This window comes from Brassica oleracea, chromosome C1, assembly GCF_000695525.1.
Source record: "Brassica oleracea var. oleracea cultivar TO1000 chromosome C1, BOL, whole genome shotgun sequence".
Lineage (NCBI taxonomy): Eukaryota > Viridiplantae > Streptophyta > Magnoliopsida > Brassicales > Brassicaceae > Brassica > Brassica oleracea.
Genome location: NC_027748.1, coordinates 21,899,719 through 21,915,117, shown reverse-complemented (window position 1 = coordinate 21,915,117; position 15,399 = coordinate 21,899,719). Strand labels below are relative to the sequence as shown.

The window sequence follows — 15,399 nt, the reverse complement described above, 5'->3', positions numbered from 1 at the left end:
AAAATGAGTTTCATCAAATATTGCATCTCTTGATTCAATTACAGTGTGAACTGCTACTGAATCATTATGTTCTATTCATAAAACCTATAAGCCTTGGAATGCTCTGCAGATCCAATAAAAATGCAATCAATACCTCTCTCTCTCAAAATTTTAATCTTGGGTTGGGGTAGTCTTAAAACAGCCCTACATCCTCAAACTCGAAAATAATTTAAGTTTGACTTTCTCTTATACCAAAGTTCATAAGGGGTAAGTTTTTTTCCTAACAAAGATATTGTTGTCTAATTATATTTGTTAACATTTTGTTTCAATGTAACAATGTATAAGTCCTAGCATTACATATTTTTTTCAATGATTTAAATGGTTGCCTAATTATCTTTGTTAACATGCAAGTACTACAATTTTCTAAATAAATATCAAAAGTATGAATCAACCCTTCTTTAGACATATTAACTTACGATTATAATGTATGATCTAATCTAGCTTGCCATAGTGAAATATCATTTTTACTAGAACTTGACATATAAGAATTGACAACTTTATTAATATTAAGTATAAACATTCCATTGTAGAAATATCTAAATCCAACAAATACACCATATTTCGATATGATATACTTCGGATTCATATACTTTTTTAAAACCACATTTATTTAAAACACAACCATATACTAATTTTTTTTTTCTAATTTTGGGTACATGCAGTACATCCTTGAGATCAAGATTTTTTCAGAACTAAATTCTAACAACACTTTGCCACGACCTAAGATAGGGGCAGTTGACTCGTTTCCCATATGAAGTACGGATGCATCTTGAACTTGCTCATATATAGTGAACCATTCACGATCCCTGCAAAAATGTGTTGTTGCACCCGAGTCAATCCACCATGCCACTTTATCATCCTACACATAAAAGGCCTCATACATCTTTGATACATGATTCACATTAGAATATGATTGAAAATTAGAGTTTTGACCTTAAGCTTGCTCCTTAGACCTTTTTCCCAAATGGTTTTGTATTGTTTTACTCTTATCCTTTCCTGCTCGGCAATCACGGCTTAAGTACCAGCCTCGTTATTTTTGGTTTTTCCTTACTCTTGCGCCCTTAGAGATTCTTCTATGCGCAAATGGTTGTCAAGTTGTACAAGAGACACCTCTTCCTTTTTTGTGTGTTTATCATGTGTTTAAAGTCTCTCTATGAGGGTGATAACTTATCGATGATACTCGATACTGAGATGGATTTGTCCATCTTCATGGTGTGTTGCGCAAATTGACGTAGTATGCAAAGGAATTCATTGTATTTCTCCATAACTGGCCTAGAATCAGACATCTTGCAATGATTAGAGCATCCACAATGATGAGCCTCACCATGGAGTCCTTAGCCTTATTATACTAATTCTTTTTTCAATTTTTTTTTGTTTGAATAGTTAAGGACCCTAATCCAAATGGTATGTCCAATGGTGTTTTCCAATTTGGAGTCCTTAGTAATAAAAAAATAATAATTTTTTTTAAAAAGTGAAATTAAATTTTTTTATTTATTACATGATTAAATATAAAGATACAATATTTATTAATCTTCAATCACGAAATTTGTTCCAAATATTTTTAATTAAATCATTTTTCAGTCATTGATGTAAACGCTTATCGTGAACATCATCCCGAATGCCGAGCATATTAGCGATATTTGTAGGTCTGTCGGTATCCACCCGTGAACTTCTGGTGACGTCTCCTTCTTCAAATGCAGATATATCGTATCGAATGTATCCATCTCGTTCATTTTCGACTATCATATTGTGTAGTATGATACACGCTCTCATAATCTTCCCTATATTTTTTTTGTCCAATGAAAGTGTCGGGTTTTTCACAATCGCAAATCGAGCTTGCAATACTCCAAAAGCCCGTTCCACATCTTTTCGGGTTGCTTCTTGAATTCTAGCAAATAACTCTGCTTTAGGACCTTGAGGCTGCGAGATAGATTGGATAAATGTTGACCATTTGGGATATATACCGTCTGTGAGGTAGTACGCCAACTTATACATGTGTCCGTTGACCACGTACTCTAACCTTGGAGCTCGGCTTTGGAAAATGTCATCAAAAACAGGAGACCGATCAAGGACATTAATATCGTTTAAGGTACATGGAGAACAAAAAAAAGCGTGCCATATCCAAAGATCTTGTGAAGCCACAGCCTCTAAGACAATTGTCGGTTTTCCTGATCCACGTGCGTACTGTCCTTTCCAAGCGGTTGGGCAATTCTTCCACTCCCAATGCATACAGTCAATGCTTCCTACCATCCCAGGAAACCCGCTTTCTCTCCAATATCGAGCAGTCGTTGAAGATCCTCTGGTGTGGGTCTTCGTAGATACTCATCTCCAAATAACTGTATTATTCCGTCAGTGAAATGATGTAAACACGAAAGTGTCGTGCTTTCACCAAGTCGGAGATATTCGTCTACCGTGTCAGCCGCAAAACCATAAGCAAGCAGACGAATAGCTGCCGTTCATTTTTGTAGTAGAGAAAGACCAAGCCTCCCGGTTGCATCTCTTCTTTGTCGAAAGAATGGAACGTTCTCTGAGAGGCCATGGACAATACGCAAGAATAATTCCTTATTCATGCGGAAACGGCGTCTGAATAAATGTGCCGAGAATGTCGAATCTTCGCTGAAGTAGTCATTCCATAAACGGTCGTGTCCCGCTTCACGGTTTCGTTCTATATAAGCCTGTTTCCTTTGCTTACTGGTTTGGGCCTCCACTATGTCGTTGTATGTATCTTCCAAGATTTCGTCGAAAAGTTCATCCAATCTTTCTTCGAGTCCATCGGATGAAGATGATGACATTGTAGGTATCCTTCCTTTAAACAAAAAATATTAAGTTCAAAATTTTCAATCATATATTTTTAACATTAATAAATTATTGTCTAAAATATATTTAGTTCCAACTTTTAGTTACAAATTTTCTTTTTGGTAATAGATCATAAAATTAAAGAAAGATACGACACAATATGAGTCATTTTATGGACAAATTCATAGTTACATATGAGTCATTTTATGGACCAATTCATACGAGTGATCCATCGTCAAATGATATTATATACTACACAAGTTTAGTTATTCTTTGAGTTTCAATTCTTTACACAAGTTATATAAGTGATATGTTTCTATTCTTTACACAAGTTATATAAGTTCAACATACGACACAAGTTGAGATGTCGCCTTTCCCTCAGGAGGTCTTTTTTTTCCGGCGTCGGTCAAGAATGACAATTTTTTTTGACCCAACACAAACACAAACCGACACCGACCCACTCACACACTGCCACGTACACAAGGATCAAGTCCTTAAAATCCTTCTCGACGGACCAATCCTTAGATTAATTAGGATAATTAATATTATTATATTAAAACTAACCTAAGACTTAGCGCTAAGGATTCGTGATCATCCCCCGTTGCGGATGCCCTTAAAATTACTAACAAGGAACTTCTTACTAGAAGCATCCTCAGCCATGTACTTTGATTATAATGCATCCCACAACTGTTTTGCGTATTCGACATTATGATAAACATCAAAGAGAGGATCTGATATACCATTGGGAATATGGCCACGGCATACGTAATCATTGTTTTCCCATTAAAGTTGCCTCCTTGTCTCATCCAAATACTCTTTCTCAGCATCCTTCAACACATTAGGCATGTGCAAGCTTAGAACATACACTACATTCAGATTTGTGAGGAGAAAATGCATCTTCTTTTGCAATCTTCGAAAGTCAACTCCCTCAAACTTATCTAACTTTCCAAACTTTGATGTCATCTCTCGCACAAACACACCAGTCATAATTCACAAGAAAATACACTTTAAGATTTTTTGTTAAGTTGGGTTGTAAATCAAAAAGTTGTGAAATATATATTTGGATAATAATTTAATCGCCACGCTTTCTTTAAAGAGTGTTTCAACCCTATTCCAAGCCTTGGGTTACACGAAATTCCTTTGTAGGATAAGACAATCAAAATCTCACTCTTGTTCTAGACTAAGATACAAGAGAAACAAATAGAGCTTTAGTGTTTATATGTGTTTCTTCAACGTTGTTGATGATCTTTGAACAATAAATCTCTCTCTCTCTCTCTCTCACACACACACACACTAACTATTAGTTTATTATTTTTCTATATCCATTTGCCAGTGTCGACATCTCCTTATATAGAGAGTGAAGAGTTGCAACTAATAATAGCAATGGTTAAACCAAAAGTTGCAAAGGTTAACGAAGAGTTACAATGGTTAATCACCAAAGATTGCAATCATCAATATGGTTATTACCAAAGGTCGTAATCATCAATAGTTGCAAGCTTTCATTTATATAGTTGCAATTGTTCATATAACAAACAATTGCAATGGTTCATATAAGCAATTGCAATGGTTCATATAAAAATTTGCACCCATTTACTTAAATATATAATAGTTATCCCATGTTCTTTCTCTTTTTCGTGTTCACCCATTCCCATCTTTCATAATGATGGGAGAAAAAAGAAAATTTCTATTGATTTTCATCGGAACGTTTCAATGTAAGGGCATCATCAACGATAAGTCTCTCACATAGTCTCTTAACATATTTATATTAATTTTTAGTGAAAATTAGTTGAGTAATTAAAATTTAAAGTAAAAAAATAAATCATGCAATAAATGAAAGACACATGGGAGATGATTTATTAGAGACAAAGAGAGAGTACCTAAAAAAGGGACGATTCTCGTTATTTTCCTTCCCCCTCTCCTACTTTTCTTTTTAATACTAATGTAGCTAGAGCTTCATGTGAAAAAGTAACTAATGCTAGTGCTCTAAGATTTGGTCTTTAGATTGGCTTTGTTTCTGGATTTCAGACTTATTTTTAGATTAAAGCTCCGACTAGTTTTGGGTTTAAGTTCCGCATTGTTTGAACTTTTTTATTTGTTGTTTGCTTGATTCTTTTTCATTAGTTGTGTAAATTCGTCGCTCTCCATATGGATTATCCTTTGAGTGTAGTTTCTCCAAGTTCAAAGATTCAAAATGTTTCAGACTGATTTTAGTGGAGTACAAAAAAATGGATCTTCTCGTCGTCTTATAATAGTCATCCGACAAGTCCTTTTGTAACACCCGAATCTGGGCTTTCGAGCCTCTTATGATCTGCGGCCTTACACTAATGCAATTCGACTATTTGTTCATTTTTAAGTCCAATATTTTCTAAGTCATTTTCCATCAATTGAGGTTTAGTTCAATCGCTCAATACATGTATAAAGAAAAGGTAAATCTGTTTCTTTATTAATCATAAAATGATATTCAATACATATATTAAGTTGCACTATAGGCTATCATAACTTCATTCCTAATTCGATCTACCCACACACCACACAACTTCATGTTGATTGAGTATTCACGGACCCTTGACTTTGCCATGATCAGCCTCAGATCCTGAAACCATAAACCATTCACTCAATCATAATCTGATATTCTAACGGTTGATTCTAACAATGCATGGTTCGGTTCCTCTAACTAATCATAAACCTCTACTAAATCATTCAGACAACAATAGTCCAAGCCCAAACCATGTCTAAGCCCAACCCCTAACCAATACTACTTAAACCACATATCCGGATAGCCCATGATCTAACCCGACCACACGGTTGGGATCTAGGATCGATTGGCCATCCTATAACTCCGGCCCATTGGAACATGGACACTCTTACCTGATCCGGCCCAAGGCCTGGATCCATGTAACCTAGTCAGGTCATAACCCATTCTGTTTGCCTGGCAACCGATCGGACCTTGCAACGCTATACCGCGGTCAGAAAACCACCCACGCATCCAACCGATGGCCAAGGATCGTGTGTGGCTGAACCGGCTTAGGCCTTGCTTTAACACCAACAAACCCACTTGTGCCTGTTTGCATATTGACAGAAAGAGAAGAAGGAAAATTAATTGAAATAAGAACAGAGGAGGGCGGATGTACCCCTAACCGATCAGACCGCGTACCCGACCAAACTGGCCGATTTTCTAGTCCGATAGATCGCCGGTCACATCCTGTACCTTGGACCACGCTCAGGCGTCCCCACTTGTTTCTCCTTGCTTGTGCATTTCATTCTTAACTTGTTTCTCTCTCCCACACGATAACCCTCGCAGGAGAAGTAAATACCACCACAATCGGCCTCTCTTTGGCCGATCTCTCTCTCTCTCACTTTCTCTCTCTCTCTCTCTCGATATTTCTCTCTAGTTTTACTCTGAAACTGATGCCTAAAATCGACTCCAGGACCCTCAATATATAGAAAAAGGGTTTGCCAAATGCCTTGGGCGAATGGGCACAACATGTTGGGCGAATATGTACGACTTGGTGGGCATATGGATGCAACCTGAACCACTCCCACCCCATCGCCTATAACCGCCTGTAACCACCCCTTGTTGGGCGATAGTCAGGCCTAACCGGTTACCCAAGTCCCCACGGTCTGACCCAAGGCCCCACCAGCCCATAGCCAACCTAGACCGACCAACCAGCCTGACCATGGCCCGGACCCGGACCAACCGCCCCAAGACCTGAAGACTCGGCCAGCTGAGTGAGCTGACTCCCAACTAACCCAGCTGAGTGAGCTAGTAGTCCAGCTAGTTGAGCTAGCTTAACTTGGACCGAGTAAGACTGAGCTTAACCGAACTTTGCCTAGCTGGTCAAGCTTCTTGTCTGCATCGCCCAGTTACTGTATAACTCGTCCAACTCCCTTATCTTTATTTTCATTTGTGTTTGGTTAAGTCTCAGCCTCCTCATGCACTTAACCTTTTATTTTGGCCATGGAACACTTGCCTTTTAGTCACATGACTGGCTAGTACGTTTCCTTCAACCATGACACCTCCCGATGATCCTATCTAGGATTGGGGATGTTACAATTTTTGTCTCAGTTAAATGTGGTTCAATTATGCAATGAATCAGATTCAAATCTATTCATGACCTACGGAGAAGAATTGATGTAGCTATTTGGTGGATTTGATTAAGAAGTTTCAAGCTTTCTTTGACAGCGATGAAGTCTCTGGGAAGAAATATTGATAGATGCGATAGTGAAATATGTGGAGGAGATTTCGTCTTTCCCAAAAGCGCCACATGAAGATGTGAAGGATCCAGAAAAATACGTGAAAATTATTGATGTTAACTTCTTCTTGTTAAAGTGTAATCTGGCCTCTACTAAGCTTGTTGTAACCATTTTGGGGTTTATTTTTGTGCCCTTAATCGATAACAATATGGGTAATTTTACTCAATATTCATAAAAGACCGAAAAATGAAAAATATAGCTATTTAACAGTGACATCCAATAAATGAGACAATTATAGATCGTTCAAGTCATGTGGATGTGAGGATGACAAAGAAGCTAATACATATGTAATACACTATGCTCTTTTATTAAATAAATAGTATAGATAATCTGAATCAAATTCAACAACAAAATATTAGGAGTAGAGCAAGGAAGAAGAAAGAATAGGAATTCATATCAACAATGCAATGCTAAGAGTACGAAGAGGAGGTATAGTATAGATTTGTGAAAAATTCATGTCCGTTTAATTTTTTAAAATATATCATATGCAAAAAATGTGCATGTTTTTTAATATATTTTTCAGTTAATCATATTTATATTGAAAGCATAGATTAAATAAAATATGACGGAGAAGAAAAAAATAAGCAAAAAAAGAAAGAGAAAGATGAAGATGAAATAAATCAATGGATAGGAATTGTAATATTACATAATATATACAGAATATTATAACCATGGTTTTGTTATGTGTATATATTAAATTATAATTTTTAACGGTTATGCAATGCAATTACTAGTGATTTAAAATCAATTATTAATTATTTATAATCTATCAAATTTTATAATTGTAAGATAAATTTAAGTTGATGGATTCTAAAATCTCTGCAGTATTCATTGGATTTTAAATTCAATCATTTTATTCATGAGGTTCCATAAATGATAACTTGAAATCAATCCAAAACATATAAAAAATTAAAATCCTTAAAAGTTGAATAACACTAGATTTAAAAAACCGGATTTAAATCATTCATCGAATAATACTAGATTTTAAAATATAATTTATAATCATCATTCGAAAAACAGGAAATTTTGTTTAGATTTATACTCTATTAAAATACATCATTGAATAACACCACCTAAACAATATTAATGGGGTCCATAAAATTTTGTTTTTAAGATTATTAGTTAAATGTTTAATATTTTGATACGCAACAATTTTTTTTTTGAGATCCAATATCACCAGTTCTGTCCTTTTATTAATGTATATAGTTCTTTTTTTTTGAACATTCATATGTGTATAGAGTTAGGAACATAGCGGGCGTAACTAAAAAACGTTCTTACAAATATCATAATTATTTGCTTGATAAATTTATCCTCTTATGTTTCTCATTCCTATAGTCTCCATCCTGCAATTTCCACATATAAAAGATGTCAGCTTTTCTATGCACACATGACACAACATAATAAAATACATGCATATTTGTATGGTTATTAAATGGAACTATTTAAGTTGGTATGTATATTTACTTGTCGATGAGTAATGATTGCGTAAAAACACAAAAAAAAAACATTCATGACTGTTATACATGTAGCATATATGTTGAATTTTCAAAACTAGGAGATAGAAAAAGCTCTTAAAAACAATAATAACTGTTTCTCCTTAAATCGCTTAAAAACAGTCATAATAGTTTACAATAAATAATTCTGAACAATTAGTCAAAGAAATAAAACAATTTTAAACAGGAACTGACCAACACACAACAAAAAGGTAATCAAACTCAATAGAATAAGGAAAGAGGCCATTACTGTGATGATTGAGATGAAAGAGGTGGATGGCATTTGAGCTCACATTTGTCTTCGCATGCTACTGGATGTTGAAAGAAAAATCCGCACAAGAACAAACATTTGTCCATGCATGAATTTCCTTCTACTTTTCTTTCCATGGTCACAATTATTATTAATACCATCATCATCAATAAAATGCATTTCTTCATATTCATATTTCTTAAACTTTTTCTTATGTGCATATATGATTAAGAAAAATGTATGAATATATATACACATAAGAAAAAATATGGTCTTAATTATGTTCAAAAACATATGGTCTTTATTACTTTTATTGCTTTGACCGATTTTCTTACATAACGACTTTTTGCATATGCATTATGTAACTAGTTTACCTAAATTTGGTAACATATATGCATTTAATAACAAAAGAAGATCTAAATATGAGAACTTAGCATTAATGATTTGGACCAGGGAGTTGAGAATTTGAATACATAATAAATTCAATGAAATATGAGAATTGAGTAGTTTTGCAAAATTACTGTTCTAAACTTTAAAGTCATTTGAAGTTACATTTTAACATTAAGAGATTATTTTAATAATATTTTATCCTTTAAAATATTATTTTAATTATATATATATATATATTATTTTATCAAATATATAATAACTTAACAATTAATTCCATGTATTATTTATATTTTCTTTTTTTCAGTAATTTATTTGGTGATCAAGTAAAAAGAATCGAATAGTCTATTTAAAATTCATATAATACCATAGGAGGTGATATTTTGAAAAGCTATATAAATGATTAAATCAATAAACTTGAATTTTATATCATTTTTATAAATTCTAAATATAATATGAAAATTTGATATACTCTCCAATCCCTCCAATAAGCCAATTTATCCATATTCCCTTTTTATCACAAGATGAGCATTCCTACAAACTAACCTTATCCTCATGTGTTATTAACCAAAATGTCATTTTCTACGTGTCATCACAAAGGCTCTTCTCACACTTTTAACTAAAACCCCTATTTTCACTAGCATAATTACATGTATTGCCATTGTTATAGACAAACCTTAGCAGACATTTGTAATCGTTAGATGCATCAACGATGCTTTATCATGGTTATGTTTCTAAAACATGTTTACAATGTCTACATAAGCCGCACATATATAAACTAAATTATATAGTTATATAAATATATACAAAATAATTATAGTATATAGTTGATATGGTCGTACTGTTTGTCAAAAAATAATTATATTATGTATATAACTATATACAAAATAATTATATTATATAGTTGATATGGTTCACTGTCTACAAAAAAATAGTTATACAAATAATTATATTCTTTTTAATACCTAAAGATTGAAAATTATATTATGTAGATCTTCCTACTGTCTACAAAATAGGTGTTCTTGTGAATGTGGATAATGTGTCGTGTCTTTGTTTTACTACTTTTATATAGTGTCAAGACTCAACTTAATTATGGAACGTATATGAATCACATATCAATATATATTAATATCTAGAGTTTCATAATTTAATAATAACATACTCCTTTTTCGTTTTATTTGATACGCGACTCACTAAGTTGGGAGTTATATGTCGTATAAAGAACATGTCATTTGGGACTATAAGATTTATATTGTAAACGAAATCTTGACTGATTGTACAATACGTTCAAAAAGGAAGTCCATTTTAAGTTACATGCAATCCCTTAAATTAAGCACCAAGACTTTTTGATTAAGAAATCATCATAAATGTTGACATAAAAATAATTAGCCAATTTAATCAATGTGATCCGCTTAAGTTTATGGTCAAATATAATGGTCAATATTGTTTCCTATTTTTTGATACATTGCATATAATGCTTTCCAAAATTTTGATTTGGAAGCGAACAAGTAGGGATTTTTAGGATTTAATTGCGTCAATGGTTTAATATATACGAACTAATTTAATTTTAAAGGTTAGAATTAGTTTGGTTTACTATATATGAACGAAAACCAATTGGATTTTTTTCTAAAGCGATGTTTTATGTTACCTTTGTTATTTCGTATTCTTTAATCGAACATCCAAAAAATATTACTAACCCAATAAAAAAATTATAGTTTTACACCGTTGAGTTAAATTACCTAAATGGAAAACCAAAATAGTCATGACTTATGACTTATGAAAGACAAAAAAAAAAGACTCATTGAATTTGTGGAACTTGTTACGAAAGTAAACAAAAGCGGCCACCGTAATGTTTGAAATAATTAAAGATGTGGGTTCCGCTGCTCTATTTGCACAGTAAATCCTACTTCTATATAAACGATCGAATCGATCGTTTATAAATCATTCATTTTCACTCTTCTCTTCTCTCGTTTATAAACTCATTCTATCAGTGTTATAAATCCTACGGGTATAAATTTTACCCTTATTTAAATTCCTGCGATACAAATAAAATTCTAGTTATTTTCATAACAGAACTCAATTTGTTCGTCAAGGGCTTTATCATGAGTAATATTTTGTATAAAACGTTAAATTACATGAGGTCCATATGCAATAATAGTCCATATTTTCATTTTCTGACGCAAATGACTCACTTCCTTTGGAAACTATTATTATTTTTCAGATTACTTTTTTTCAACCACAATTCTTAAGAACTCGGAGAAACAATTTAAAATTGTGCAAAACTATAAGAGCACCATTAGTGATGAGGTACTCTTAAGGGTACCTAGCAAAATTAAATATTATTATGTTTATAAATATATCATTATCTATATAAATTTAAAACAAAATAAAAAATTAAAGCAATTATAGTGACATGTTGACAAAAGAGTCTCTGCATATTTGTTGGAGTACCTCAAAGACCATACGTTTCTTCCCATTTCACCTTCTCTCTCTTCACTATTCAATTTATTTCATTTTTATATTTTTAGAATTTGTTTTAGAAACCATCAATGCGGGTGCTCTAACATAACAATTTATTAAGAATCCTATTGCTGTTAACTTCTTCTTGTTAAAGTGTAATCTGGCCTCTACTAAGCTTGTTGTAACCATCGTGGGGTTTTTTTAGTGTCCTTAATCGATAACAATATGGGTAATTTTACTCTATATTCATAAAAAAACTTAAAAATGAAAAATATAGCTATTTAACAGTGACATCCAATAAATGAGACAATTTGACATCCTTCGAGTCATGTGGATGTGAGGATGACAAACAAGCTAATACATATGTAATACACTATTCTCTTTTATTAAATAAATAGTACAGATAATCTGAATCAAATTCAACAATAAAATATTAGGAGTAGGGGAAGAAGAAAAAATAGGAATTCATATCAACAATGCAATGTTAAGAGTAGGAAGAGGAGGTATAGTATAGATTTGTGAAAAATTCATGTCTGTTTTTTAAAATATAGCATATCCAAAATATGTGTATGTTTTTCATATTTTTTTCAGTTAATCCTATTTATATAGAAAGCATAGATTAAATAAAATATGAGAGAGAAGAAAAAAATAAACAAAAGAAGAAAGAGAAAGATGAAGACGAAATGAATCAATGGATACGATTTGTAATATTACATAATATATACAAAATATTATAACCATGGTTTTGTTATGTGTATATATATTAAATTATACTTTTTAACGGTTATGGAATGCAAATACTAGTGATTTAAAATCAATTAATAGGTAATCTATCAAATTTTAAAATTGTAAGAAAAATTTAAGTTGATGGATTCTAAAATCTCTGCAGTATGCATTGAATTTTAAATTCAATCATTTATTCATGAGATTCCATAAACAATAATTTGAGATCAATCCAAAACATAAAAAAAAAAATTAAAATCCTTAAAATTTGAATAACACTAGATTTAAAAAAACCGGATTTAAATCATTCATTGAATAGCATTAATTTTAAAATATAATTTATAATCATCATTCGGAAAATAGGGAATTTTGTTTAGATTTATCTAAACTATTAAAACTGAAGTACAAATAAATCTTAACCCTAAGTTTTTCTCAATAATTACTATCCATTGCCATTGACCTTATAAATAGCAATTTCCATAAAAATTGTTACGAAATTGCCTAATATTTAGCAACCTAATAAATTTAGAAGATATGCAATCCTTCATTTAATTTAAATAAAAATAAAAATTTCAATTTTACAATCCATAAAAAAACTATAAAATAGATTAAGTTATCAGATTAATTTATTGGTTTATTGAAAATTAAATTAATGAAAATCGTTTAAATTTTTAGAATAATAAAAATAACTCAGTTATATTTAATTAATTAGTCTCTTCTAATTTAATTAGTCCAAAAATGTATGTATTTAATTTTAAACGTTTACAAAAGTAAATATCCGTGCGTCCGCACGGATCAAAATCTAGTACTCGATTAAAATACATCATTGAATAACACCACCTAAACAATATTAATGGGGACCACAAAATTTTGTTTTTAAGATTATTAGTTAAATGTTTAATATTTTGGTACGCAATGATTTAATTTTTGAGATCCATTATCACCACACTGTCCTTTTATTAATGTATAGAGTTTTTTTTTTTTGAACATTCATGTGTGTATAGAGTTAGGAACATAGCGAGCGTAAATAAAAAACGTTCTTACAAATATCATAATTATTTGCTTGATATATTTATCCTCTTATGTTTCTCATTCCTATAGTCTCCATCCTGCAATTTCCCCATATAAAAGATGTCAGCTTTTCTATGCACACATGACCCAACATAATAAAATATATGCATATTTTTATGGTTATTAAATGAAACTATTTAAGTTGGTATTTATATTTACATGTTGATGAGTAATGATTCACACATGACCCAACATAATAAAATATATGCATATTTTTATGGTTATTAAATGAAACTATTTAAGTTGGTATTTATATTTACATGTTGATGAGTAATGATTCACACATGACCCAACATAATAAAATATATGCATATTTTTATGGTTATTAAATGAAACTATTTAAGTTGGTATTTATATTTACATGTTGATGAGTAATGATTCACACATGACCCAACATAATAAAATATATGCATATTTTTATGGTTATTAAATGAAACTATTTAAGTTGGTATTTATATTTACATGTTGATGAGTAATGATTCACACATGACCCAACATAATAAAATATATGCATATTTTTATGGTTATTAAATGAAACTATTTAAGTTGGTATTTATATTTACATGTTGATGAGTAATGATTCACACATGACCCAACATAATAAAATATATGCATATTTTTATGGTTATTAAATGAAACTATTTAAGTTGGTATTTATATTTACATGTTGATGAGTAATGATTGCGTAAAAACACAAAAAAAAACATTCATGACTGTTATACATGTAGCATATATGTTGAATTTTCAAAACTGGGAGATAGAAAAATCTCTTAAAAACAATAATAACCTTTTCTCTTTCAATCGCTTAAAAAAAATCATAATAGTTTAACAATAAATAATTCTGAACAATTAGACAAAGAAAAAAAAAATTTAAACATGAACTGACCAACAAACAACAAAGAGGTAATCAAACTCGATAGAATAAGAGAAGAGGCCATTACTGTGATGATTGAGATGAAAGAGGTGGATGGCATTCGAGCTCACATTTGTCTCCACATGCTACTGGATCTTGAAAGAAAAATCCGCACAAGAACAAACATTTGTCCATGCATGAATTTCCTTCTACTTTTCTTTCCATGGTCACAATTATTATTGATACCATCATCATCAATAAAATGCATTTCTTCATATTCATATTTATTAAACTTTTTCTTATGTGCATATATGATTAAGAAGAATGTATGAATATATAAACACATAAGGAAAATATGGTGTTAATTATGTTCAAAAAGAAATGGTCTTTAGTCTGACAAAAAAAAGAAGATATGGTCTTTATTACTTTTATTTCTTTGACCGATTTTCTTACATAAAACGACTTTTTGCAAATGCATTATATAACTAGTTTACCTAAATTTGGTAACATATATGAATTTAATAACAAAAGGAGATCTAAATATGAGAACTTAGCATTAATTATTTGGACCAGGGAGTTGAGAATTTGAATACATAATAAATTCAATGAAATATGAAAATTGAGTAGTTTTGTAAAATTACTGTTCTAAATTTAAAGCCATTTAAAGTTACATTTTAACATTAAGAGATTATTTAAATAATATTTATCCTTTAAAATATTATTTTAATTATATATATATATATACATATATATATTATTTTATAAAATATATAATAACTTAAGAAATAATCCATGTATTATTTGTATTTTCTTCATTCGGTAATTTATTTGGTGATCGAGTAAAAAGAACTGAATAGTCTTTTTTTTTTTTGAACAATAAATACTTATATTAAGATTAAAGGCCCAATGGACTAAATCAAATACAACTGCAGAAATCTTCGACTATAAACTGATAAATTAAAATAACTAAAACATAACTGAATAATCTATTTAAAATTCATATACTACCGTAGGAGGTGATATTTTGAAAAGCTATATAAATGATTAAATCAATAAACTTGAATTTTATATCA

At 31.0% G+C, this 15,399-nt stretch overlaps 1 protein-coding gene across 1 annotated transcript; it reads right to left on the bottom strand.

Annotated features, from left to right (window-relative positions):
• Positions 1-8,346: 8,346 nt before the first annotated feature.
• Positions 8,347-9,037, bottom strand: LOC106303342. The gene is made up of 2 exons (XM_013739638.1): positions 8,833-9,037; positions 8,347-8,432 (listed from the first exon to the last, which is right to left on the bottom strand). The coding sequence occupies exons 1-2, from the start codon at positions 9,024-9,026 to the stop codon at positions 8,396-8,398; spliced, it is 231 nt and encodes a 76-aa protein (XP_013595092.1). The 5' UTR covers positions 9,027-9,037; the 3' UTR covers positions 8,347-8,395.
• Positions 9,038-15,399: the final 6,362 nt, after the last annotated feature.